The sequence below is a fragment of the Leptonotus elevatus genome, chromosome 9 (assembly GCF_054856555.1).
Source record: "Leptonotus elevatus isolate MCC_2025b chromosome 9, RoL_Lele_1.0, whole genome shotgun sequence".
NCBI classification, from domain to species: domain Eukaryota; kingdom Metazoa; phylum Chordata; class Actinopteri; order Syngnathiformes; family Syngnathidae; genus Leptonotus; species Leptonotus elevatus.
In genome coordinates this window covers 6456612-6481568 of record NC_141247.1, presented here as the reverse complement: position 1 = coordinate 6481568, position 24957 = coordinate 6456612, and the positions used below count along the sequence as shown (strand labels likewise).

Genomic DNA, 24957 nt, shown 5'->3' with positions numbered 1-24957 from the left:
ACGATTTCCAAACATCACGATAGAATATCACAATATGAAGGTCACTATACGATAATTAGAACGATATTGTGCGACGGTTGGCGATATTAAAAAAAGGTCACAATATTGTAAAAAAAAAAAAAAGAGCTCATACTAAAAATCACACACAATATTGTGCTTATGTACATAACAGCAATGCATGTAAATAACCTACAATCTCTAATAACATTTAATATTGAGGCACTTACTTGCTAATGCATGCACACATTGAGTTCCTCCACATATTGACTCGGTTCACAAGCATATTACGTTCCCCTTTATCAGACCATTAGCGTGGATTTTAAACATAGAAGGGCCAAAACATGCCTTGTGAAAATTAAATGACACTAAAAAACTAGCTCCCAGAAGGTGCTACAACTACACAAATGGAAATCAACAAATCAACTTTTTTTTAACAAATGTGCTGCTTTTAATATCATGACATAACAACGATAATATTGCGATATTACAATATTGCTGTTGTTACATCCCTACTAAACAGTCTATAAATTGTTGATTTCAATGTAAACTACAAAATGGAATGCTTCAATAACATGTTTATGATCTTGCCATCAATCATTAAAAGCTAGCAGATACATATATTCAATGATACACATAGCATGTAGTGATGGCTGTGAAAGCACACATCGATAATAAATGTGGTTATGTTTTCGATATCGAATTGAGTTTGTTTTTCACTCCCCAGGGAGAAAAAACAACAAGTAAAGATAATACCTGTATTTGTACATACTCCTCATGATACATCCCTGATTCAGATTGGTATAGAAAACATACTTATGGGCTAGCCTGATCTCAGGTCAAACAAATCCTGAACGTAATGTGGAGTATTTCCCCTTGAATCAATAACATCCAGCAGAAGCACAATCGCAGTGAAATGTGACACATGGCAACATCAGTCGGGCCACAAATCATTGGCATAGGTATAATTTGTGTGACTGAGGCAAGGGCATAACGAGTATCAAAAGTGACTTATGCATAAGAAATGTGACATATATCCAAACACATACACATACACACAAATTCTGTGGCAGGGGAACAACTTTAATTATAGCTTTGAAGACAAGTGACTCAGCCGAACGGGGGTGGGGGGGGGGGGGGCACTTGATAACAGTGACATTTACAATCTGCCTCATTTATCAAAGGCTGCCAAAGCAGAGTCAAAAAGGGTCATTACACAGTAAACATAGATTAACTCAATCATGCAATCAGCATAGTTTGGTGATAATTTATTTTTACTCTAAGAAAAGCACACATTAGTGTGCCTTTCGTCAATTGTCTTTTTCTTACCCAATATTTGCATATGTGTGAGCTTGTAGTCTTCTATGTTAATGGCATTAGCATTAAGATTTTGTTCCTCAATAATTAATTGTATTTACCTTGAAATGTGCAATTGACATCAACTGACATGTATGACAGAGAAGGAAGTTGATTGTTGCTCAGCCAATTACTGCTGTTTGTTTAAATTAAAGACTAGACCAGACCATGCCCTGTCCATGTACTGTATGAGACTTGGATCCCCAAAGCTGGTTGAGGGCAAAACAAAAGATGAGCTGTCAAACTATGAAACACAATTAAAACCAAATACGAGAATGGCTAAATGGAATATTCCGTTCGACCGCGATGCACGGACAATGTAATTACGTAAGTAACGTCATTTCCCCTTTTAACTTACTATACGTTCAATAAAAGACATTATATTTATGTCACTCACCACGCTAAATAAAGTAGTCGGTTTCCTCCTCGCTCCAGATGTGTGGTTCTTTGCTGCAAGCGCCATGTCTGTTGACACCGGCTTGAGTATTTTCAGGGGGTTACACGCCAGAAGCAGAGACTTATATATTTTAAAATGTACTGTATGTGTATATAGGCACAAACTGTGGCGTTTTCACTGTAGAGACACAAAATAACGTGAAAACATAGCGGAGAAACCGATGTATTCAAGGAAGGCTCCTTTAGCGAGTAGGACGGAGCTGCACATACAAGTCGTGACTACATAGACCAAGATTCCTGAATCAAATAAGTAAAGAAGAAGAAAAGAAGACAAAGAAGAAAATAAAAAAAAACAATGCTCCGATCGATCGAGGTATTCCGAATGCGTTTATATGCACAAGAATTCGGGTTATAAAAGGGGTAACTCAGGGGTCTTATTTGGGTTTTCAAAACCGGAATATTGCCAATTTTCAGGTTTTAAAAGGGTTATTGCCTGCAAGTAAACATAGTTATGCAGTCAATATTTGGGTTAAGGTCATAATTCCGGTTTCTGAAACATACAGGATAACCCGTTTATATGCATGAGCAGAAAGAGTTACTCCTACATACAAGCAAAGTACGGATAACGTCATTACGCAAGTATACCTCATTTCCGCTTTAAACTCTACGTTCAATAAAATACATTATTTTGATGTCACTCACCACGCTTAAAGCTACTGAACGCAGACAATTTAATCTAGAATCGCAACTGCCACCTGTGGTCAGAAAATTAAACTGCATTTTTTTTCTTTTTCATGTACACAATGCGCACATGATGTCACATCTGCAGACAGAGGGCGGAAAATTCTAAACCAAATCCAAAAAACTATTGGCCAGAGGCTTGCAGGAGTTCTCATTATGAACAGCTAAGGTGTTAATCTACTAATTAAAAAATGTCAAATGTCAATGACATAAATGGTCAAATAAAAAGGCTATTGTAAAGATATTTTTTGGCAAATTGTTACAAAGTGCAGCTTTAATAAAGTAGTCGGTTTCCTCACTCCAAAAGTGTGGTTCTCTGCTGTGTTGTCATGTTTGTTTACCTCTGTTTGAGTATTTGGTTGCACACCAAAAAGATGGACAATATATATATGGTTGTATAGATACACACTGTGGCATTCTCGTCGTAGAGACAGAAAATAACGTAAATGCTCAGCGGAGAAATCAATCTATTCAAATGAGGCTTGTTTAGCGAGTATTCAGTGGAGGTATTCTAAATATGTTTTTATTAACAAGGATTCCGGTTACGAAAGGATCAACCCAGGGGTCTCATTCTGGTTTTTAAAAACTCGAATATGAGCATAGTTGGGGTTTTGCACACGTTCTTTCAAAACCCAGAATAGTCGGGTTTTAAAAGTTATTGACTGCATGTAAACATACTAATTATTAAAAGTTATAAAGTGTGTCAAGAATTAATGTGCACCACCGCAGGTGACACCAACACTGGTTATTGTGGTATTTCCTGGCACAATTGTCTCCTACATGCCCATATCACAAGCAAGACTAGCCTTTTAAACTGTACTGACTTTGTGGAAAAATGGCTTGAAGAATGCTATACGTCCAATATCCTGTCGATCAAAGAACAAATGCAGTCAGCGGGTGTGCAGGAGAGGAATGAGCACCAGGATACTTTTTTGTGACTCCTCTGCTCAATTGCTGTAGCTACGGGACGCTTTAGAGCATCAGCAGCTGGCAGAGGCACCAAATGCCAGCAGAAGACAAAGAGGGAAGAGGGGATGAATTGTAGCTAATCTCTTCTCCATTTATTTTTAATAGCGTGCAGCTGCGTTGTATTCTATTTGATCATCAGTTGTCTGGGTGGACTAGTCTGCATGGACACGGAGACGCTTCAGCTTGAGTGAATGCACACTAATTTCATATTCAATTCAAATTCTATATGCAGTACTTCCAGATTCTTTCAATATATAAACACATATGGCTATACTGTGTCGAAGGCAGACCTAAAATAAGCCTTTTGCTAAAATGAACAACTATGAGAGAGCAAATCAGAAGACTTTACAGCGATAGAACTGTACGGCACGTACCACATGTATGGCCAACAAATTTGAAGTTTCTACAATACAGCTGTTCTAAACACTCTTGCTAAGAAGTGCTTAAAAGTTGTTAAAGGCTTAATCATGACTCAAGAGGTAGCGTGATGAGTGGCAGCTGTTGTTGCTCTGGCGGGATTTGGGACGTCTTCTAAATGCAATCCAAAGATAGACAGAGGAAGCACAACAAAGTCTTCTCAGGCCAACCTGCAGAGGTGTTTGCTTTTCCATCATGCCAGTGACATGAATGATGCTTGAATAACTTGGCAAGACGTATAAAACCTTGCTTAGATACTTGACACATCAGTGTTGATGAGCTTCTCAGGGAAATTGAAAGAAATTGTGATGCTTGTGGAGAAGTGTGGGTTTTAAGCAAAAATCACACTTTTTGGATTTACATTTTTCTTACATTCTTCATTCAACTTTGGTTCAATGATTTCCTTATTGATTTGAAAGTGAAAACAAATCTTATATTGCTGTAGTTTAAATCCCATGTATCTCAAGGTCACGCATTTGAATGTTTATGTTGGAATTTTATGATGAATTTGGCTCAGTGAAAGTGCTGTAAGCGGAAGAATACACTAAAATATAGTCAGAGAAAAACAATGTATCCTGCTTGACATCCTCAAGCTCTTTACAACATACTGTAGGCTCTAGCTGTGTGTAGTACTATTATTTTTATTTTATTTTTAAATCATGATTCAATCGTGACTTATGAGCATTTCTATAATGTTACCATAACCACTATTTTAGTCCTGCATTAAAGCTTTGTTGGAAATAATTACCATTGTGGAAACTCATTCCTTGAGTTGGGGAGGTGAACATATCTTCCTTTGTTTTGTTTGTTTTTGCTGTCAGTTGGTAAACTGTCTAGAACACAACATTTGGGTTCACAGTGGTAGTCGATTCAATTATAGTATCTTTCAAAAAAAATGGACATGGTGGTTAAAATCTGTGTTCTCTTGTGTTTGGGGTGGGACTGTTTGCTAGTGACTCAAGAAGAGAAACAGAGTGCTGCGTTATTTTAGTTAACGAAAACTAATGTTGTTTTAAGTTTTTTTCTCCTCTTTTAGTTCAAATGCCAACAGTGCATCAAGTTGTCAAGGTGTGCAAGACATTTTTAAATGTTACGCAATAATTTTGAAAAAGAAACCATTTGTGGTAAAAGGCCATCGCCATAGATATACTGCATATACATAGAGCCTGATAGACAGGTGGCTTGTATCATAGCTGCATGTCTGTTTGTAACAAACCAATCCACATGAACTTAATGGAGCCAAACACACGACGTGCTCTATAGTTAATAGATCTATGGTCTCCACAGCTAGCTACTGTACCAAGTATATATATATATATATATATATATATATATATATATATATATATATATATATATATATATATATATATATTTCCAAAGCAAGATGATGCTACTTAAGATGATAAAAAAGCTATTTGATTTTTGACCGCTATGGGTCTAATTCTAAATTATTCAGCTGCTGATTTTCTCACTTTGTCTCTCCCACTATTCCTCATTTTCTGTCTACTGAGCTCTCCCATCCTGTGGTGTCACAGTCCTTATGGTGCTGCAACACTGTTGGTCTCCTGTGGCCACACTTCCCACGATGCATCTGTGACTCTGGGCTTTTGACAGAGCTGATAGGCTGAGAGGACTTCGGTATTGACCAGCTATCGCCTGGTGCGATGTCAGCCCGGTGCAGCAGTGAAGTATGTCTGACTGACACACACCACTGATTTTCAGTCTTTTATCCATGATGCCAATCAATCTTTTTTTTTTCTTGTGGTACTTTTGCGTCCACAGAGCAAAATGTCAGTGTTGTTTTTATATTCACCTTTCCTTTGCTGTTACAAATGCATATGACGAATAACAAACAGATTTCATTGCTCGCACCATCTTCTTCTCAAAAAACAAAAAGCTTTGCACAGATCAATCTAATTGAGTCTGACTCCTTTCACCAGTCATGGATCAATACTTATACTGCCTGTTTCATGTTGGTGCATGTGCACATGCGTAGACACATATGATTTTAAAGACATGCGGAAGAGTGGTGGCATGCCCTTTAACAATGACCTATCGGCTAACTTACCAGGGGACACAGAAGTTCATCATGACAAGACCACCAGTGCCAAATGTCTACGTTTGCTCTCTCTTGCAACAATTACACTGAGTGATTACAGTAATAGGTTGCCACACGATACTAATAATAAGAAATAAAAAACAAGAGTTAAATGAAATGAAATGGACTTAGCTCAACAGGCAAATCATTTGTACTGTATACTGCCAACCTGAATTCATTTTCCATGAGGCTACTACATACATACAGTCAAACAAATTTTCAAAATGTTTAATCCGACAATATTGACAAGGCTCTAAGAAAGAAATTGGAATTTAAGTTGGCTATATACAAGCTTTTAAAGGGCTTTCTATTGTTTTGTTTTGATTTGTTTAATTCCGCACTTTCTGTGTCTTAAAAATCATTTGTTTTCAAGTACATTCTAGAACTCTGGAGATCCTTAAAATTGGCCAAAATATGTTAAGGTGAAGCGATAGACTTGAAGTGCTTCTGTAATAAGCAATATCTGTGTTGTACAATTTGCACTTATTTCTCCAGTTTCAGCTCCTTCCAGGGATATTGGATACCGATACCAATATGAGTAGCCGACACTTGAGTAGTCATCGATACCATGAGTACTTCCGATACATAAAATGTCCCTCCAAAAAACAATGACAGATGCTTTTAAAGAATAAAGAACAATACAGCATTTTTCCTTAAATTGCATAAAATAATCGCAAATCTGTATTCTTCTCATTTCTAGTTGCTGTCGTAAAATGCCCACATGAGAGCAGCCATACACAAGTACCGATACCTTAAAATATGTCCTGGTATCGCCCCGACACCGATACCTAGTCTCGGTACTTGCCCATCCCTAGAACTTCTTTCATTATGTGTGTATTGACTTCACTTGATACAACTTGAACATCAGTGCAATTTGTAGTAAGAATTAAGCCACTGAGGAAAGGATGCATTATGTATATGGAATGACAAAATAAATACCATTATATGCAGAAGGCCAACCCCCCCCCCAAAAAAAAGATTGTTTGGTCTTAGTGAAATTCTGCACCCTGTTGAGTGTCATTCTCTTTTCTCTTTTTACATGCAGTGTGCCATGTCCAGCTGAGTGTGAATAATCACCAAAATGATTTGTCCCAAAGACTCACCTTGTCTTGGGTACTCATCAGCCTCATGGTGAACAAGATCGGTCACACAGCCGCTGTAGTGCAGCCTCTGTTCATGCTCGAAAGCTTTGAGTGTCTCGCTGGAGCTGTACGACTTCTGGGTCGGCACGCGACACTCCTCTGCTTCAAGGGATGAGGTGTTGTAAGCGGGGTCCTTGGAACAGGTTAGGGAGTGCTGCCTTCGGTCCTTTAGATCCATGATGATGCGGACGGGAAGGGAAGTTTCTGCAGCTGATGTTGGAGGCAGGTATATGACTCTTAGTTGGCCGCACTAGAGTTTATCTCCACTTCGGGACCTGGACAATTGAAATAAAGGGATTGGATGTATTAAATTATGACCCAATTGTTTTTGTTTTGTTTTCTCACAGGAATCTATAGTAAAAGTTCAGTAAAAGTAAGTGTGCTAAATTGACATTCTGTCCACCAGAAAAAAAGCAGAGGAGGGCATTTTACCAAAAGTTGCCAGTCCATCATTTGTCACGGCCCTGGTCTCTTTTTTTTTTATCAACTTGAGTATAAACAATTCAAATTCACATGAAACATATCATTAAACTAGTTAGCATACTAGCCAAAACTAGTAACTATCAAAAACTAGCATATGCTATAGTGTACTGTACAATAAACACTTGACATGGGCATTCTAAGTGATTAAATTCACCTTTTCGCATCTACACACAAGAAACGTGGGGTTACAGGCAATCTATAACTGAAGATTTTATGGCACGAGCGAATGCTAGCTGCTGGAGAGAAGCACAGGAAACACGAGACTTGAGATGTATTCAATGGCCGCACACAGTGTAGGAAATCTCAAATGTACACAGAAAACTCAATCAATGAATCAAATACCAACAACTACTAATAGGTCAACAGTGTGGGCTTTCTAACAGAGAGGTCAATTGGTACTTGACTCACTGATGCCGAACAAAAACCCACTTCCGTCAGTGCTTAATCTGTCAATTTCTTGTCATTCGTCAGCAAAACGGGCGTCCGTCAGTGACGGACTGGCGGACAGTCCATCAGTGCTGAAGGAGTGTCCAACATTACAAACATGCAATAAATATGATGGTGATTTACTGTATGGCTTGAGTAAAATATTAAGCCAGAATTCAAATCCATAAATTCACCAGCTGGCGTCAGCCCTGCATGATCACATACACATGAAAGGGAGACTAATGATGACCAAAGGGGGTCAAAGAAATAAAGGAACATGACAATAACAGCATGAAAATGGAATAAAGATGATGATGATTACAAAAGAGTAAAAGGGGAAGGACTGAAAAGTAGATAGATGCAACAGGAAGGATATACAAATGGGAGAAATGACTTTAGGGCATTGCTAGTCTCTCCCTCATTATCGCAGTGAGAATGAATCCCACTCCCTCTGAGGCTGTAAGGGATAATCAAACACCACCAGACAGAGATGTCACACAAACTCCACAAACACTCATACACACACAAATTTACAACCACATGATGGATCCACCACCTATGCATACAAACATTTGTTTCATGAATTTGACACAGTCAAACAAGAACTTTCAACACAAATAAACATGAACATAGAGACACGTTGCCTCTCACGCCATAGCTGTTTATTGTTATCGCATCACAATCAGCCAGTTTTCTTTAAATGCATTCACATATAGGCTACATGTGGACACTGTTTATACATTGTGATGCTAACACAGCATGATACGAGAGCAAGAGCCTGAAGCAATGTAGTGCATTAGCAGCCAAAGATCAAAGTGCAACAATACAACAACCAGCAGTAATTGACAGCAATGCCCCTAGCAGCTGCCTGTATCGGGTATTTAAGGTAATAAATAGACTGGCTTGGTTTGGCTTGCTTGAGGTTAAAGGACTTCTGGTCCACCCACTGCATTACAGCAACACATTACATTTTCACAAGTCACAACAATATGGAGAGTATTTGTCAATATCAGAGCAGGCAAGAGCTTTCCAAAAATTAGCTTTAATTGGATTGTGAAAGAGTGATGTGACTAATTACATGCCAGGACGGCTTGAAGAAGATTGAGGGTGGGTGTTGTTTTGGGGGGACAGGGGGGGGGGGGGGGTGTTCTAGAATAAGAGTCAATCCTTTCAATGAGGGCTCATTTTAAAATGCTTAGTAGGTAGTATGGAAAAGTGCCCTGCTATGTGCATTGATTAACAGTAGGATTTAAGTATCATAAAGAGCTCATTATGCTCCGGTACCCATCACACAAGCTATTAGGAGTTCAACCTTAATGTGTGTGTAACTTGAATGGAGAGTGAGGAAACAGAGAGGGATATAGTGGGGACACTGGCTGGCATTGTGCACATAATGGAAAACAAATATATATATAACTTTGTGTGATTATGTATGTGTGTGTGTAATTAAGGTAAGAAAGAATCATGTTTTCAAAAACTTGCTAGGACAGGTTGGAAAGATCTGTCAAATTTAATATGAAAATGACAGTTGGCTCGACTGCCATGGTCTTTGAAGACAAAGAGAAGTGCTATGACTAGGGATTGGTGCCTATCACATTTAAACCAGTCCTGTTCCATTACTCGGTACCTGGGAATCAATACCCGGTACTCAACGGTACCAATTTTCGGTACGCTCTCTCTCTCTCTTTTTTATTTTTTTTAATATTTGTATCATTTTATTTATTAATTTTGGTGGTAGTAAATGTTCATCATTGTTGAATAGTAAAATATTTGTAAAAATACATTTAACAATTACCTTTAAATATATAAAACAAATAAAACATACAATTTCATTCAAATGAGCCAGAGAGGAATTGTAAAAATAAAGGTTTAATATTTTACAATTACTAAAGTATAATTAATAAACATAAGTTAATATTACAAAAAAAGTGTGAATCAAAATTCTGTGCAATGAACAGTAAATATCTAAATAATAAAAAAAATGATGTTATCCTAGGCTACGTTCACACTGCAGGCAAATGCGACCCAGATCGGATTTTTTTGCCCAAATGCGACCTGTATTTGACTTTTTTTTTTTCGAAACGGCTCAATTCCGATTTTTTCATATCCGACCTGGGTCACTTTCATATGTGCTCCTAGATCGGATATGTATCCGAATTTCTACAATACGACCGCAGTCTGAACGGCCAGGTCGTATATATCCAACCTTGACGTCATCAAAGTCCAATTTGTGCTCTTCTCGGGCTTAAGCTTGATTTATGCTTGACGCATCCGCGAGGTCCACAGCGCTCGGGAGACGTACGTGAATCGGCAAAGTTGTTTCGAGTAACAGTTGTGGCTTTATATTTGACGGCTCATTTATTACACGCGGCAATGACGTGATGTCATCGCTAGGGAGGAAAAATAAAAGAGAGGTCGCCGTGAGATGAGGCGCTCGAACAGGCTTGCCTCATTTTCACAAAATATTATTTCTACCCCCTCCCGCATCACTCCTCTGTAGATATGAGATGGTAAAAATGTGAGCCCCGACGACGGATTTGTAAAAGTCCGAAGCCCTGACACAGACTTTTACACGCTGGACCATACGTATTTACTTCCGCAACCACAGCGTTGTGAGCAACATTGTATCTTCTTCTGCGTATGTGGGTCACTTTGGGGACGCTTTACGTCCACACGGCAAACAGACTGAGGTCGCAATGAATGGGTAATGTGAACGCAAAAATCTCGCTATTCTCCAAAACCTGAAAATGTATTTTAGCGCGTGAAGTCCTGCCTGAGTGGGTGACATCAGTACGCTCGTGCACGTATAATGTTCCGTTCAAGTGCGCCATGGAAAATCGTTAAACTCTTCCACTCCCGCACAGTCACAACTTTGAAAGACGTGCTTCAGGACCGAACCATGGCAGCGTTTGATTTTACGTAAATCGGTGCCTCGGAAGTACCGACCCAAATCGTTCCATACCACAAAAAATACCGTTTTTGGTACCCATCCCTAACTATGACAGAAACAAGATTGACAAGAAAAAGCTGAGAACTTCATATGCAAGTTTAATGCATTACTCTCAAAATGTCTAGGAAGATGGTGAGGAAAAAGGAGAAGAGGTAGAAGAAGAGAAAAAAGGAGAAGAAGAGGTAGAAGAAGAAGACAGAAGAAGAACAATAAGGAGGAAGAAGAGGTAGAAGAAAAAAAAAAAAAAGAGGAACTAGCACCAGGTACCTTATTGCAATTGCCCTGTTAATCGTGAACTGACATCATTGCTATACTGTATATCTTTGCTTTCCAATAAAAATGTCTCTGTACAATACATGATTTTGGACTTTTTTTAATTTACATAATTAAATTCTGTCTAGATCTGCATGTCCTCTAGTCTAACAAGTATAAGGTCAAACAACCAAAGGAATATCTTTTATGACAACACGTGTCTCCATTTGACAACTTGACTTCTACTTTAGACCAAAGCTCAATTTACATATTTGATCACAATTTTACTAAGAAGCCCATGTCCAGGTAAAGGGATATGAGATGGGTTGAGGCCAACAACCATAAATATTAAATGTGTTTAATGTTTACAACCAAAAAGCTTGTGTGTGGGGAAAGCTGACTATTCTCAAATCATTTGCCAATGAGAACTGTGACGTGAAGGGAATGTAGTCAATCAAGCCAAGAAACACCGTGACAGACGAACGAGGCGGTGGTAAATATAACAAAATAGTATGTCCGATCTAATGTGTGTGTTTTTTTATTCTATTTTATTTTTATAAAAGTGAATTCCCAAGAGGGCACAAAGTTTTTTCCAAAACAAGTCTCTTTTTTTTTTTTCCCCACCGCCGGTTCTCCTCGGAAACAGTCGGTAACCATTGGCACATACCCTGAAGCCTCTGCTCGTCTTCGTGGTTGTGAGATAATGTGAAAGCTCTGCCTTGGACCACTGGATTCAAGACCGGTGATGGAATTGAATCTTAATGTGTGTGGGGTTCTGTGTCGAGAATATTGGAGCAGACCACACACAATACGACCAAAACTCTTAAATGCTGGGCTTTCTATCTATGGGAGTCTGTCACAGAAAAAAAAATCTTTCAAGATTTGAAAAATCCTTACGTGTGCCAGAGCTAAGGAGGATCTCCACCTGAAATCTGCATATGTGCAAATATAGTAGTTATTTACAATGCAAGCAGTTAGAAACAGGTGTTTTGCATGTGTGTGAAGTGGCCACACAAAAAGGACTTTGGACTTGATAAGTCATTTGAAAGTGTAAGTAGGTTTAAGTGCTAGATAGGCAGGAGGAGTAAGGTCATCGAATGAGAGATAGATGGATAAAGTGAAGAAAGCCAAGGGGGTAAATCACAAGATCTGGATCGCATATCAATCACATTCCACCCACCTGTGTTTTTCTCAAGGTCACCAAGACAGTCATTTCCACAAAGAAGCAAGCGCCTAACTTGAGCTTGTTAATTACTCCAGTGACAGCAGCCTGACCTCCTTGAACATCACACAAAAGTGGATTATCCCGTTTAAAAGAATGGTTTCATGACGGCTGCCATCATTGGATTTTGTGGCATGTTACCAACAAGGACCACAGATATTTGCATTTTTGCGCACAGACATTCAGAAATTGCAGACAATCAGAAATACAAATGCAAAGCTGTGCAAACACATGCACAAGGCCACCTTGGAATGTGAGAGGGTGTTAAGATGACAGAGAAAATAGACATGCCTACGACCATGAAGTGACCATGAAATCCTGGCGGAATAAGAAATTTAATTGGAAGACGGCGGAAAAGGTGGATAATTCAGTTTGGAAATTATAGATGTTAAATTTGTCTCAGAGGATTTTTCTCTGCAAATAAAAAAAACTAAAGAAAAGTGGCACAATGTAGATGCACTGCAAACTGCAAATGAAAACCACAATATCTCAACTGAAGACTAATAACAATAAATCACAAAGCATTAAGTTTCCAACATAAATAAATAATTTTAAATAAATAAACATAAAGGGGGAGTTTGTCAGAACTAAAACTACTAACAAGATTTGAACGTAGCTTCACTTCACTAATCCCTCTGCCCCTCGCAAATGTTAGCCACGGCTGCTATGTTGATAGCAGAACTTCAGCAGTCTCTTTGCTCTGCTTCTGTTTGCTAGTCTTATGGCCAGTTGTTGATAAATTAGGAAGGGACATTTTTTTTCTTTCCAGAGTTGCATATTCCACCATAGTTTAAGCAAAGCCTTTGAAGCTCAAGGTAACAAGTCAGCTCGAGGCCGCGAGTGTCCGATAGCACGGAAACTTGTCAGTCAACATCAGTCTCAGATTGGCGCTACTTGGGCAGAGTGGTTTCTTCTAAATCAAAATGGTGGACGAGATGGAGTCAGAAAGGGTAGATCACACATTTGAACACAACTAGAGGAAACTTATTCCATAGTTTCATGTAAGAAGTCATACTAGCTGCCAGTCAGGTTGATTTTGTTTGGCATGTTCTCATCAGACATTTTTGTCTCTTCAATAAACTAGACTAATAATTTCACAATACATAGGGTTACACCAAGAGTTTGAAATTGTTGTTGCATCAATATTCCAAAAATATGTGAAATGTTCCCTAAGTTATTGTATTGTTTGCAACAATTTCATATTGGAAATCCATGCAGTTGTGCAATATAATCCCATGAACTCAGAATCTGGCACCATAAACCAAATGCAGACTCTTCAAATGAGGTCGCTTCCCATCTGCACTGCTACATAGCAATAAGGTCACTTACAAAAATAAAACATGATTTATTATCTGTAAATGAACCTCATTCTATCAGGTTTCAAATTTGCGCATGCTTCCAAACAATGATGAAATTTAACTCAAGCACATTCAGAGGTGTAGCAGTGGTTCTCAACTGTTGTCACCATGGGACCCGCATTTTTCTATTGTAGTCGTGACCCACTTTTATAGAAGTTTAGAATAAGAAAGCTTAAAAAAATAGGCTCTGAAAATATATCTGTGGCATTATGTTATATTTTTAAACGCATTTCATATGAATTTGAGAAACATATCAACCAGCCTAAGGCTGGGCTGCACTGCATTGTTTACAGAGTAGCTACTGGCTAGCACACAAGTGAAAAACATTTCATGACACTTCTGCAATATTGTACGTTCTATGTGGGAATTTTGTACATCTTTGTATTGCTCTGTAAAACTCAGAATACAAATATAGGAAAAATAATTATAAAATATTCTGATATTCATAATCCATCCATCCATTTTCTGTTCTGCTTAAACTAGTTAATGGTCACCGGCAGCTGCAGCCTTTCCCAGCTGACTACACACTGGACTGGTTGCAGCACTCATACAGAAACAGACAAACATTCATGAAGGAGGGAAGAAAATTGTATTTTATGATCTGAATTTGTGAGTATGAATATGTGATTGTCTTCTCTGCGCAGTAATATACAGCACGGGTAAAATACAGAATACTAAACAGTAACTGTGAAGGTGCATCTTTCACCTTCGATGTTCTCACCTATGTCGTCTCATTCTGTTGTATGCTAGAATATAAATCAAAGGGTGAGGGACAATCCACCAGAGTGCCACAGAGCCTCTGTTTATTAGACTAATCCTTAAATCCACATTCTGCAGGCCTCGCAAACTCCTTACAAAGCTCTAATCTGAGTCAAAACAAAGGGATTGAATATGACATGGTCCTTTTCCGTCTCTCTGTGGCTGCCAGCATGGGTTTGGGGTGATGCGCACGTGCTGAAAAACCCACTGGCGCTGTTGCATGATCTTGCGCGTCACACCCATATTTGCTAAAGACTGATCTGTGCAATGCAAACCCTCGCGCATCTTGCGTCCTGTGAATGCAGGCTGGCTGCGACAAGTCAGGCGGTTAAAGCCAAGATGCAAACAAACCGGGTAATTACACATAGCTCAAAAATCACGGGAGACATGACAGGGAAGATGAGAATAAGCTGTGCTAAAGAGACAAAGCAACAGCGTGGAGGATAGAGCCAGAATAACTAAGCAAACCAAGCTTATAATATAGACACAACATGAGGGGGGGAAAAACAGTTCATTTGATTTGCAGTGAATGCCAGAACACACATTGGTGGATACAGGACTGCAACAGTTTATATTGAAAAAGCAAATACCTAATCAGCCAGTAATGTGGCAGAAACTCAGTGAGCATGCAGTCGCTCGGATCTGCTCAAACCCAAACCAAGCATTATAAAGGAAAGCAAAAAAGTGACTGAATTTGGCAGGGCTTGTTGATGCCAGACGGGTTAAGTTTGAAACAGTTGATCCGCTGGGATTTTCATCACAAACAGCCCTCGGTTTTCCAAGAATGCCCCGACCAAAGTAAATTAATTACATATTTTTTGTTCGATTTTATTTCAGGGGTATTTTCCTTTTGTTTTAGAAAGACAAGTAAGTGTAAGGCAGAGATTCATACCAGTGAATAAAATGGCTTGGGGTGATTAAACAAAAAGTTAAAAAGTCCTGGCCTAAATAGCCAACCCTTTCCGTTTTTCCTTCATGGTTACATACGACTGGAGCTGATCAGAATCAAAAAGAAAGACAGTTATGTCTTGGATCATTTAGACTTTTCTAAATGAGACTCGCATAAATGTTATTGGACTCAAAGATTAACCAAAACAAATCCACTTAAATCCTGATACTGTTAGGCAATGGTGCAAACAGTGCACATAAAAAAATCAGCTGTGAGTCTTTCCATTTTTTCCTCAACAAAATTGAATTTTGTGCGCACCCTGTAATGCCCATGGATGATGAAATAATATTGTGTTGAAAGTGCATTCATTCAAATGTAAATGCAAATTTTACATGTAAGTGTTAAGTAACAGTGAGTTCATTGAGCAACTGTAGCATGTAATAATGTTTACTGGTGGGTACAGTTCATTTTATGGCTATGTTCACACAATTACCAGGATTAGTGAGCTGGATCTTTATGAGAACTCCGTAAAGATGTGTGCCTTTGTTACAGTATATGATGCAAAAATGTGTCAACTTTCAATAAATCCTCTGTCACCAAAATTGTTGCCACAACTTCCACCAATCAATTGATTGTTTTATCATTGATGATAAGAATACAACCTAACGGATGTAACAGCTGCTGCTTTGCCCTTGCTGCTTCACATATGCTGCAAGAAAATGCAACCACCATAAATCCTACATGGATGTCTCCGCTGATAAAACAGTGGAGGCAATACATTTACTTTAATTGCTATTGACTTCATCTTACTCTTAATGATTGTCTTAAAGGTGAGCATGTAAAATTCAAGATGATCCTTTGAAAGTTACAATGGCTGTGCAAGTAAACTATAACCAACTAACTATCCAAACCCTCAGGAGATTTCAACTTAGAATTGCAACTGTTATTTTCAATGTTTTAAATGTAATTTTAAACTTATTTTATGATGCCACCATGATGACCATATAACTATAAATTAAAAACCATAACCATATTGGTGGCGTACACACTCCTGCAGACACAAGTGGTACACACATCTGTCCTGTACTTTTAGAAACCTGTACGACTTACACAACTTTGTGTATCACCAAAGTTTGAATGTCACTTTAATTGATGAAGGCAGCTTGATGACATGTCGATGATTATAGAAAAAGCATCAAATTGTGTGCAAATAAATTGGACAGTGCTAGTAAGTCACGAAAGACTCCTCCATTTAAAGATTACATTGGATGAATTAGGGTGACCAGATTCATCCATCCATTTTCTGAAGTGCTTATTCCTCACAAGGGTCGCGGTGTGACCAGATTTTCAGAATTAAAAACCCTAGAAACTACAATTTTGCTGAAAATCAAATATATAATAAATTCTCACCAGGAACTATTTATGACTAATGTAATCGCTACTCAATCTGGTGACTGGTGGTTGTGCTATTACTTTAAAAGCTATGTTGGTTGACAGTTCAACAGCACTAAACAATCATAGAACACATTGTTATCCAACCTTCTCTGCTTGGCAATGAGTTATCCTGAAGAAGAAAAAATAGATACCCTGCTCCTGCAACTTGAGTTCACGTGCAGCTATACTGATTTTGGTATGTAAAATAAATTATAAAATGTTTCCACGTACCCCCTGCAATGTACTCAGGTACTAGTCATTGCTGTTTGGCGCATTGAATGAGTATTTAGATATTTGCGAGTGAGCACTTGCTTTCTTCTGTTTCTCCACCATCGACCGTTGAATGCAAACACTTTGTTCTTTTTTGAAAAGGAAATACAATTTTGTCAGGGTTAACTACAGTGTCACAACATATTTTGCGGTCTCACATTATAACATTGGAAAGGCTCAGCTCTTGCTCAGTATGACTACATTTCACATGATTCTTAAACACGGAAGCACAAAGTAGTTCTAGTTCCGGTATGCCTCAAAAGTGAATATGAAAGGAAAAAGAAAGGGAATTGACAGTTAAATTCTTGCTTAATTATATGAATCGCACAAGTGTGTAATTGACATGCATATGGCCCAAACAATTGGCTTGCTGACTGGACTAAAAGGGTCTGGTCACCCTAAGATAAATCTGAGTTTTACTGATTTTGAATGAGTGTAGCAATAGACGTCTTCAGGAGAACATTAGATAGATGACAATCTGCATGAATAGTGACACACTGGTATCATATTCAGAGGTTATGGAGCACATCCATGTCTTTGTGTGCATGTGATCACAGAGCACAGGTGAATGTCATCTAGTGTCAGATTGCCTGACGGTCTGTCTCCAGTCGGGCACCGTTAGCAGTAGTTCTTTTTAGTGAACAAATTTCCATTCATCTTAAGTCTATGTAATCTAACATGAACAGGTTAGTTCACCTCTGCCCTAGGACAAAGCTGCAATGCAGGCACTTGGGGCAAACTTTGCGGTGAAGCTACCAGTGAGTTATTAAAACAACGGAGCGCTGACAAGCTAGGCATTATGTCGGCAAGGGAAAGGGCCAAGGCTTAATAACTCAGTGTCACGCCTTGACATTCTTACCATCTGTCCGGGTAAAATATTCATATGTGCAATAAATGTCGCTGGGGACAGACGGTGACACTGTCTAATTAACACTATGACAGAGGTGACACTTGAAGGGCTTTGGCTGATTTCAACTGTACAACATGTTTCGCTTTGTCCATGTCACACACGAATCATACTGTATATGTAGAGGTGAACCAGTGAGGAGCACTGAAGTCAGTTCAACTTCCACATCACCTCTTGGAGGAAAGTTACTGATTGTTCAACAAAACTGCGAGTTGGAGCAATAAGACACACATCAAGAAGTGTAAGTGACAGCAGGCTGTAGAGAATCCAAGAGTGAGAGAACACTGCAGTGAGGAAATGCCACAGAAGAGTCATTTCCTTGGGCTGAAATGTCAAAAAGCAGCAGAACGGTGAGGGGAGATGTTTCTGTGACTTATATAGGGTGTCTTGCTTCAACGCAGGTAGACACATCTGGGTCACAACAAGCCACAGTGATTCATACCTGAACTTGAGTGAAGTTATTTTTCTCCTTCATTTATTGTCATTGCCTGTGAGGTACAAGCTATCAAAGACGGAAAATTGCTTGTGGAGTGTGTTAAGAAGAATAAAAACAAACCAAGTACAAACAAAAAATGGTGCCCAACAAGAAACTTATTCAAAAACTCCCCATTGCATTTATATTTGTGTACATCTGACTACGTTTAAAATATGTAATTTTAGATTCATCACATTTAGGGGATGGTATATTTTGATCAACTGTTTTTATGCATCTAACTAGGCTTTACACAATCACAATTTATTCGGCTGATCACCGATGAACAATAAGTGAGTTTGAAAAAAATAAAATAAAATAACAAATCACCGATTTGATCAGAAGGTGGAGCCATATATCTATTTAAATAACGTTTATATTTAATCTACAGTCAACCGCCGCCAATGGCGGACTGGCCAATGAAGAGCAAAAAACCTACATAGCTCCAGTATAATAGACGCCAATTGAAATGCACGGGGGAAAATATTTGAACAAAAAAATATATTTTAAAACACTAATAAACATTAAATATAACATATAATGTCTTATTGATCAGGTTAATTAAGAAATTACACTCGATCACCCATTTTGCATAAAATGCAAAATATTGGTCGATCCAGTTCCAGTCGATCATATCTATCGGTGAAAAGTCAAAATCTAACGTTTGTATGAATGAGGTTAGGCTGTATAGTTGATAGATTTTTGCTGCAATAGAGGTAAATACTTGGTAGCAAACAGAAGAGAAAGAGAGGCCTTGTATCTCCGATACCAGATCTGTATGCTCTTAAAGCAAGTCTCAGATTAAAAATATCAATACTTTTAATGCTTCAATACTTTAAAGATAATGTATATTATTAACGGGAACACTAAAGTTAAACAATTGAGATCTCGTCTAAATGATATGTGGTTGGTTGGAATGACTTTTCTTAAACTTTCAGTGCAACAAATATACTCGATGCTTTATTTTTGTAGACAGACCTGATTTTTATATCAGCGCAAGGCTCTCTGTGCATGTTTGCCAATTTGGCAGACCGGTCTACGCCAAGCTGGGCGGGCCAGCGTAACAGAAGGAGTGCCTTGGAGATGCGTCTGGCAGAGTGACAATTTGATGGCAGGAAGTTGTTCTAAAACTTACGCCTGCTTAGACCACCTTGAAACAAGAACAAGTATCGGCCTAACACTGGTACATGGTATTGGTATTTACCCATCCTTAATAATAATATTAATAATATTAATCTTAGTAATAATAATAATAATAATAATAATAATATGTCTTGTTTTCTTTGTAACGCTATGCTAAATGCAGGAGTTATTTTATTTCCAGTATTTCCCAGATAAATTAGGTGTATTTGTAAAAAGTATCAGTATCAGTATTGGTATCACCGATACCAGCTTGAATGTTACCCAGTATAGGATCAGAAAGGAAATCTTTCTACTCGTTTTCGAACATGTATGTGTGAATGTGGAGTTTATGACTGGGTGAACCACTGCAAAACTTTCTTATGTTGCTTTCGTTGTTTTTATGTTGTGTTTGTTGCTTTGTATGTTTTGTGTATTTTGTTTTCACACGTGTAATTTTATTACCAGTCTGTTTTCTTTTGTGTTCGAAATAAAAAAAATAAAATAAAAATAAAATAAATCGATGTTATGAAGCATCTCTAGACGGAGCAACTATTTCAAGCCCAGACCAAAAAAAACAAAAACACAGATTTTCAGTCAATTTTGGACTAAAGTTTTAGTAAAAAGAACAATAAGGTTCCTTTAATGATGTCCGTGCATACACAACATCTGCCCTCTAAATGTAACCTCCACAGTAGTGAAAGCAGCAAGCACCATCAGTGACACTGAAAAAATGGGCAGCTCTCCAGCGCCCCAGGGAACAATCAGGGGAGTTAGGTGTCTTGCAGTGCCTTGAATGCAATTTATCTTATTTTGTCACTGCCAACCCTGAAGGCAAGCTGGTTCAATGTTCACGAGTATCATTACTAAAAAGAATTGTATTCAGCAATACTAAAGAATATATTGCTAGTCAATATGACACTGTTTGATTGTCTGTAAAACACAATGGAAATGAACTCGTTTGTCTCAATTACATAAAATTCTACAGCTATCTGAGGGATTATATGCTGTAAATGATACGATGATCAATTGATGCATTATACCAATGAAATGAGCAAACATATGTCAATAATGTGCACAAAATGTCCACTTTTGCCTTAAGTGATTTAGAACATAATTCTCCCACTTTAAGCCCTGTCTGCTCACTCACTCCCATCGCTGAATCCTGAGAGATGCTTTTGTATGAAGCACCTTTAATGGGTTTGTGAGGGATATATTAGACTTCAAGATGAGATTTGACACACAGTGTGTGGATCATGCGTGTGACACCCTGAAGTGTGTGTGCTTTTTGGATTGTCATGTAGGGTGCTCTATTATGCCACTTTTCCACTTGTGTTACTGTGTGCACTCACACTCCAAAGCCATTAGATTCTATACAAAATCCCAAAGCCGAGAACTTTGAAGCTGAGAGCAGTGCAATCAGTAGGCTGCTAGCCTGCAGTGCATCTCTGTACTCTTGATCTGTTACAGGACATTTCCTGATTTATGGTACTGTTGCACTTTAATGTGCAACCTTCAAAATCGGTGGCTTTATCTGTTCTTTCAAGCCCTCACCTTGGTGCCCCTTTTTTGGATCAATTCAAGAGGTGAAATATCGTACAGCTACTTCATGCCCACTGTACTGTAAATGTCTCCAAAGGCATCGGCTCAGTGTCTTGAAATGGTGTTTGTGCCTTCGGGGGCCAGCAGAAGACAGCTACAGCCACTCCAGCACCAATGACATAGCTGACTGGTTCCATTTAGCATGCTAGATTTAGCTTCATTAGAGAAGACGTGGCTGGGAAGGCACACAGAAGAAATTAAATGAGGGGTAAGATGGGGGGCTGACAGATACTGGAGGCCAAGGGAGGGCCACTTTGCAGAAGGGATGAACAAAATGCAAAAACCATCTCATAAAAGCTTATAAAGCGGTCCTATCTATAATGAAACGCCAGCAGAAGGACATGTCGTGATGTACCTGTTCGAGATCAATTGTGATAGGAATAAAATATATAAAAAAATTAATAAAACATAGATCATTTGAAAATAATTACAAAAAAATTATATGTGGGTAAACTGAGGAGAATTATGGTGCACTACAAGATTATAAAACGGCCTTCAAACTCATTTGCTCCCCAAAACGTATATTTTTTTTGTATTTGTGTCATGGTCCCAAAAACTGATTTATACGTTTGTTTGTTGTTTTTGTTTTTTAATGCTAGAGCATACAGAAGGCTCTGATGCAGCCTCTAACTTGAAGAGGTCGTTTAAAGCAATGGTAGTTATTTAAAAAAACAACCAGCAGGTGGCAGCAGAGTATACGAGATCAACCAGGGCCATGTTGCAAACAAGCTCTTTTCTCCAGTGTTTTCAACAGGTTTGTGAATAATGCTGAAACTTAGCTATGTTGCTAATTGCTGCAAAACGGAAACAGATACAAATATACTTTTTTTCCTGATGAAAGAAGAGACTCTAGTCTTTCTTTTTGTAGGTTCCATGTTTTTATAGCTACAGAACACAATATTCTGTGGGCCTTGCAAAATCAGTCAAAATCCAGTAAAACAGCCGGAAGTGAAGGGGGTTGCTTCAGTGAAAATGGCTGGCAGTGAATGAGTTAACACAAAATAAAAAATGGCTAAATGAGAGCCGGAGCAGAGGGAGGTCGCATTAGTGGATGTGTGGCTCTGAGAGATTATCTGTGCGGCCGGTGGTAGAAGCAGGAGTGTAGGCCTGATGCTATCTGCACAAAGACGACTGGATTGGACAGCCTACCTCAAGGTCATCCATCAGAGAAGACACATGTTACCGCTAACCTTGTCACAGAGCTCCATGTGTACACACAACACTTACACCAGAATGAAGAAGGCACACAAACACAACCAAATAATACTTGTGTGTGTTTGCCATGAAGCATCAGCATGTGGCCTCACTGAGTACATCCCCTTCAGAGAAAAGAATACAACACACGTCGTCAAAAGGCACCCTGGGACAAATAGTGCGAGGTCAACGCACTCAGACCCAGCACTTGTGTTGGGTCAATGTCACAATAACAGCTGGTGACAAATAGGTTTCTATGGCAACCAGAGTGTTCCAGCAAATCAGAGATGAAAGATATGTATCTTGGTGTACATCCCTCACAGTGCATACAAGCCTATAGTGACTATACTCCAACTCTTTTTTTTTCTTTTCTAAGACATTTATCAATGCTTATGGGATTTGTTCTTAGCTAAGACAATGTAATTACAATGATCTAGAGAATATTTCTGCAGCAACATGAATAAGCTGTTAGTGGGCACAAGTCACTTTAAAAAAAATCCAAGATAAGAACAAAGATAAAGCAAATGTGTGTCTCTGTAAAAGGTATTAATTTATGGAAAAAATATGAAATTGAATTGAAAAAGTGTGAATCACTCATTGTGTTCAAAAAGAGGTTAACAACTATAGTGTTAGAGAAATATTCAAATCAGATAAAAACATGATCATAAACTTGTTTTTATTTGTGATATATTATTTAAAATGAGTGGGAACTGCGTGGAACCATCATAACATTTTTATTTTCTTTATGTGACCAAATGCATTTGAGACATAACACCATGTGACTTGTCACAGAGCACACCAAATGGCAAATAATCTTTTAATTCAAACAACATCATCAAATCAAATTTCCCACAGCGGTGATATGACCTCATTTAGATCGCAAGGAGCAACACTAAAAGAACCAAACTTTGTCTACATGATGACGCCTCAGAAGACGAATTGTAAACTGAACGTGATCTTCAAAGTTGGGGCTGATTTCATCTGTTGAGTGGTCAAACTTATTTTAAGTTTTAAAGGGTTCAAATCTCAGATGATGTCCTTATCTGTTATTGGAATTGACTTTCCACTGATATTTGAACAGTTCCTGAAATTTTCAAGTCAATATCTTGTTCCTAAGGTGCTGGTCGCTATGGACATTTGAATAATGCAAGGACCAAAACTTTAAACCAGTTTTTCTCAAAACTAGGGATTTCAACCTGCCGACATTACAATTGTTGTAACTTGGTTATTTTTTAGGTAAGTCCATGTATTATGTATCATTTTAAATGGAATTAAGTGAAGAATTCGAATATATGAGTATCCCAATGTTGATTTTTATTTATTTTTTACACATGAGAACCATTTTTCCAGAGCCAGTCACACACACACACACACACACATATATATATATATATATATATATATATATATATATATATATATATCATTTTTATTTATTTATTTTTTCCGGCAGACAAAGTTGCATATAATATTTTGAGGAATAAACTGATTTCAAGGCTCACTTGAAAACGCTAATGAAAGCAAGCATCATGGAGGGATAACCTGTCATGTTATCCATTGAAGATATTTCTCCTAATCCCCCAGGTAATACGCATTACTGGCGCTAAAGAGGAATTAACCACTTTTTTTGTGTAATTCATTAGCATCAGGTTTAGGGGCGGTTACTGTTTGCTTATTGGTACTTTAACAGTATTCAATTCAACTAATTTTTTTCCAGACTTAGGGTCTTCTCTTGAAAACAAACAAAACAAGCATAACAAAACAAAACAAAAACATACAAGTATTTAAAAAAAAAAATACATTTACACATTAAGAAGCATAACTAAAAAGTATGACTGGTAGCAAATTGCACTGCATCCATTATTTGTGAGTGACACCAAAATGTTATTTTGAGACTTTTCCAGTCTACCAATAAAACTATACATTAAAGTTCTTAGTACAGATTGCAAAGTGTTCACTCGCGCAGAGACAAAAATCTCAGTTGCACTAGTCCATCGTGGCCTCCTTAAAAGCACTCGCGGAGCATTATTATAGGCCACTTGAAGCCTCTACATACTTGCTTTTTTATAACTATGCCAACTTTACATTATCAGGTACCATTATTGGTACTTTTTTGTTTAGAAAAACACCAGAACAAATTTTTACCACTGCTTTTATTTTCTCTTAAATAAATAAACTTTTCTTATGACTACAGCAACATTAATGTTAAATACTGTAAATATGTAAAAAAAAAATAATAATAATAATTAATATAATATATATATATATATATATAGAAAAATAAATAGGTAAATAACTATTATAATGATAAAAATGATAGAAACAATGATATAGTGGAGCAGAAAATTGTTGTAGTGCAATAAGGTAGAAGGAGTTCTGCAAAAAGCACTTTGGTGACCCGAGATTGCACATTTTAATTGTGTTCCTCCTGAAATTTTAATGATTGATTGCACTTGTGGTAACACGCATTGTCACCATCAACATTTGAGAAATTTAACCAC

General features: G+C 37.9%; 1 protein-coding gene across 2 annotated transcripts in view; it reads right to left on the bottom strand.

Annotated features, from left to right (window-relative positions):
- LOC147168211 (teneurin-2-like) overlaps window positions 1–24957 on the bottom strand; it is a 277180-nt gene that overhangs the window by 206219 nt on the left and 46004 nt on the right. The window contains exons 1-2 of one of the 2 annotated variants that reach the window (XM_086085534.1): window positions 7757–7864; window positions 7081–7394 (exon numbers count right to left, since the gene is read on the bottom strand). In XM_086085534.1, the coding sequence (XP_085941660.1) occupies window positions 7081–7297 (217 nt within the window). In that variant the 5' untranslated portion in view covers window positions 7298–7394; window positions 7757–7864. Of the gene's footprint in view, window positions 1–7080; window positions 7395–7756; window positions 7865–24957 lie in introns of those variants that run through there. The other variant, XM_086085533.1, reaches the window with a different exon arrangement.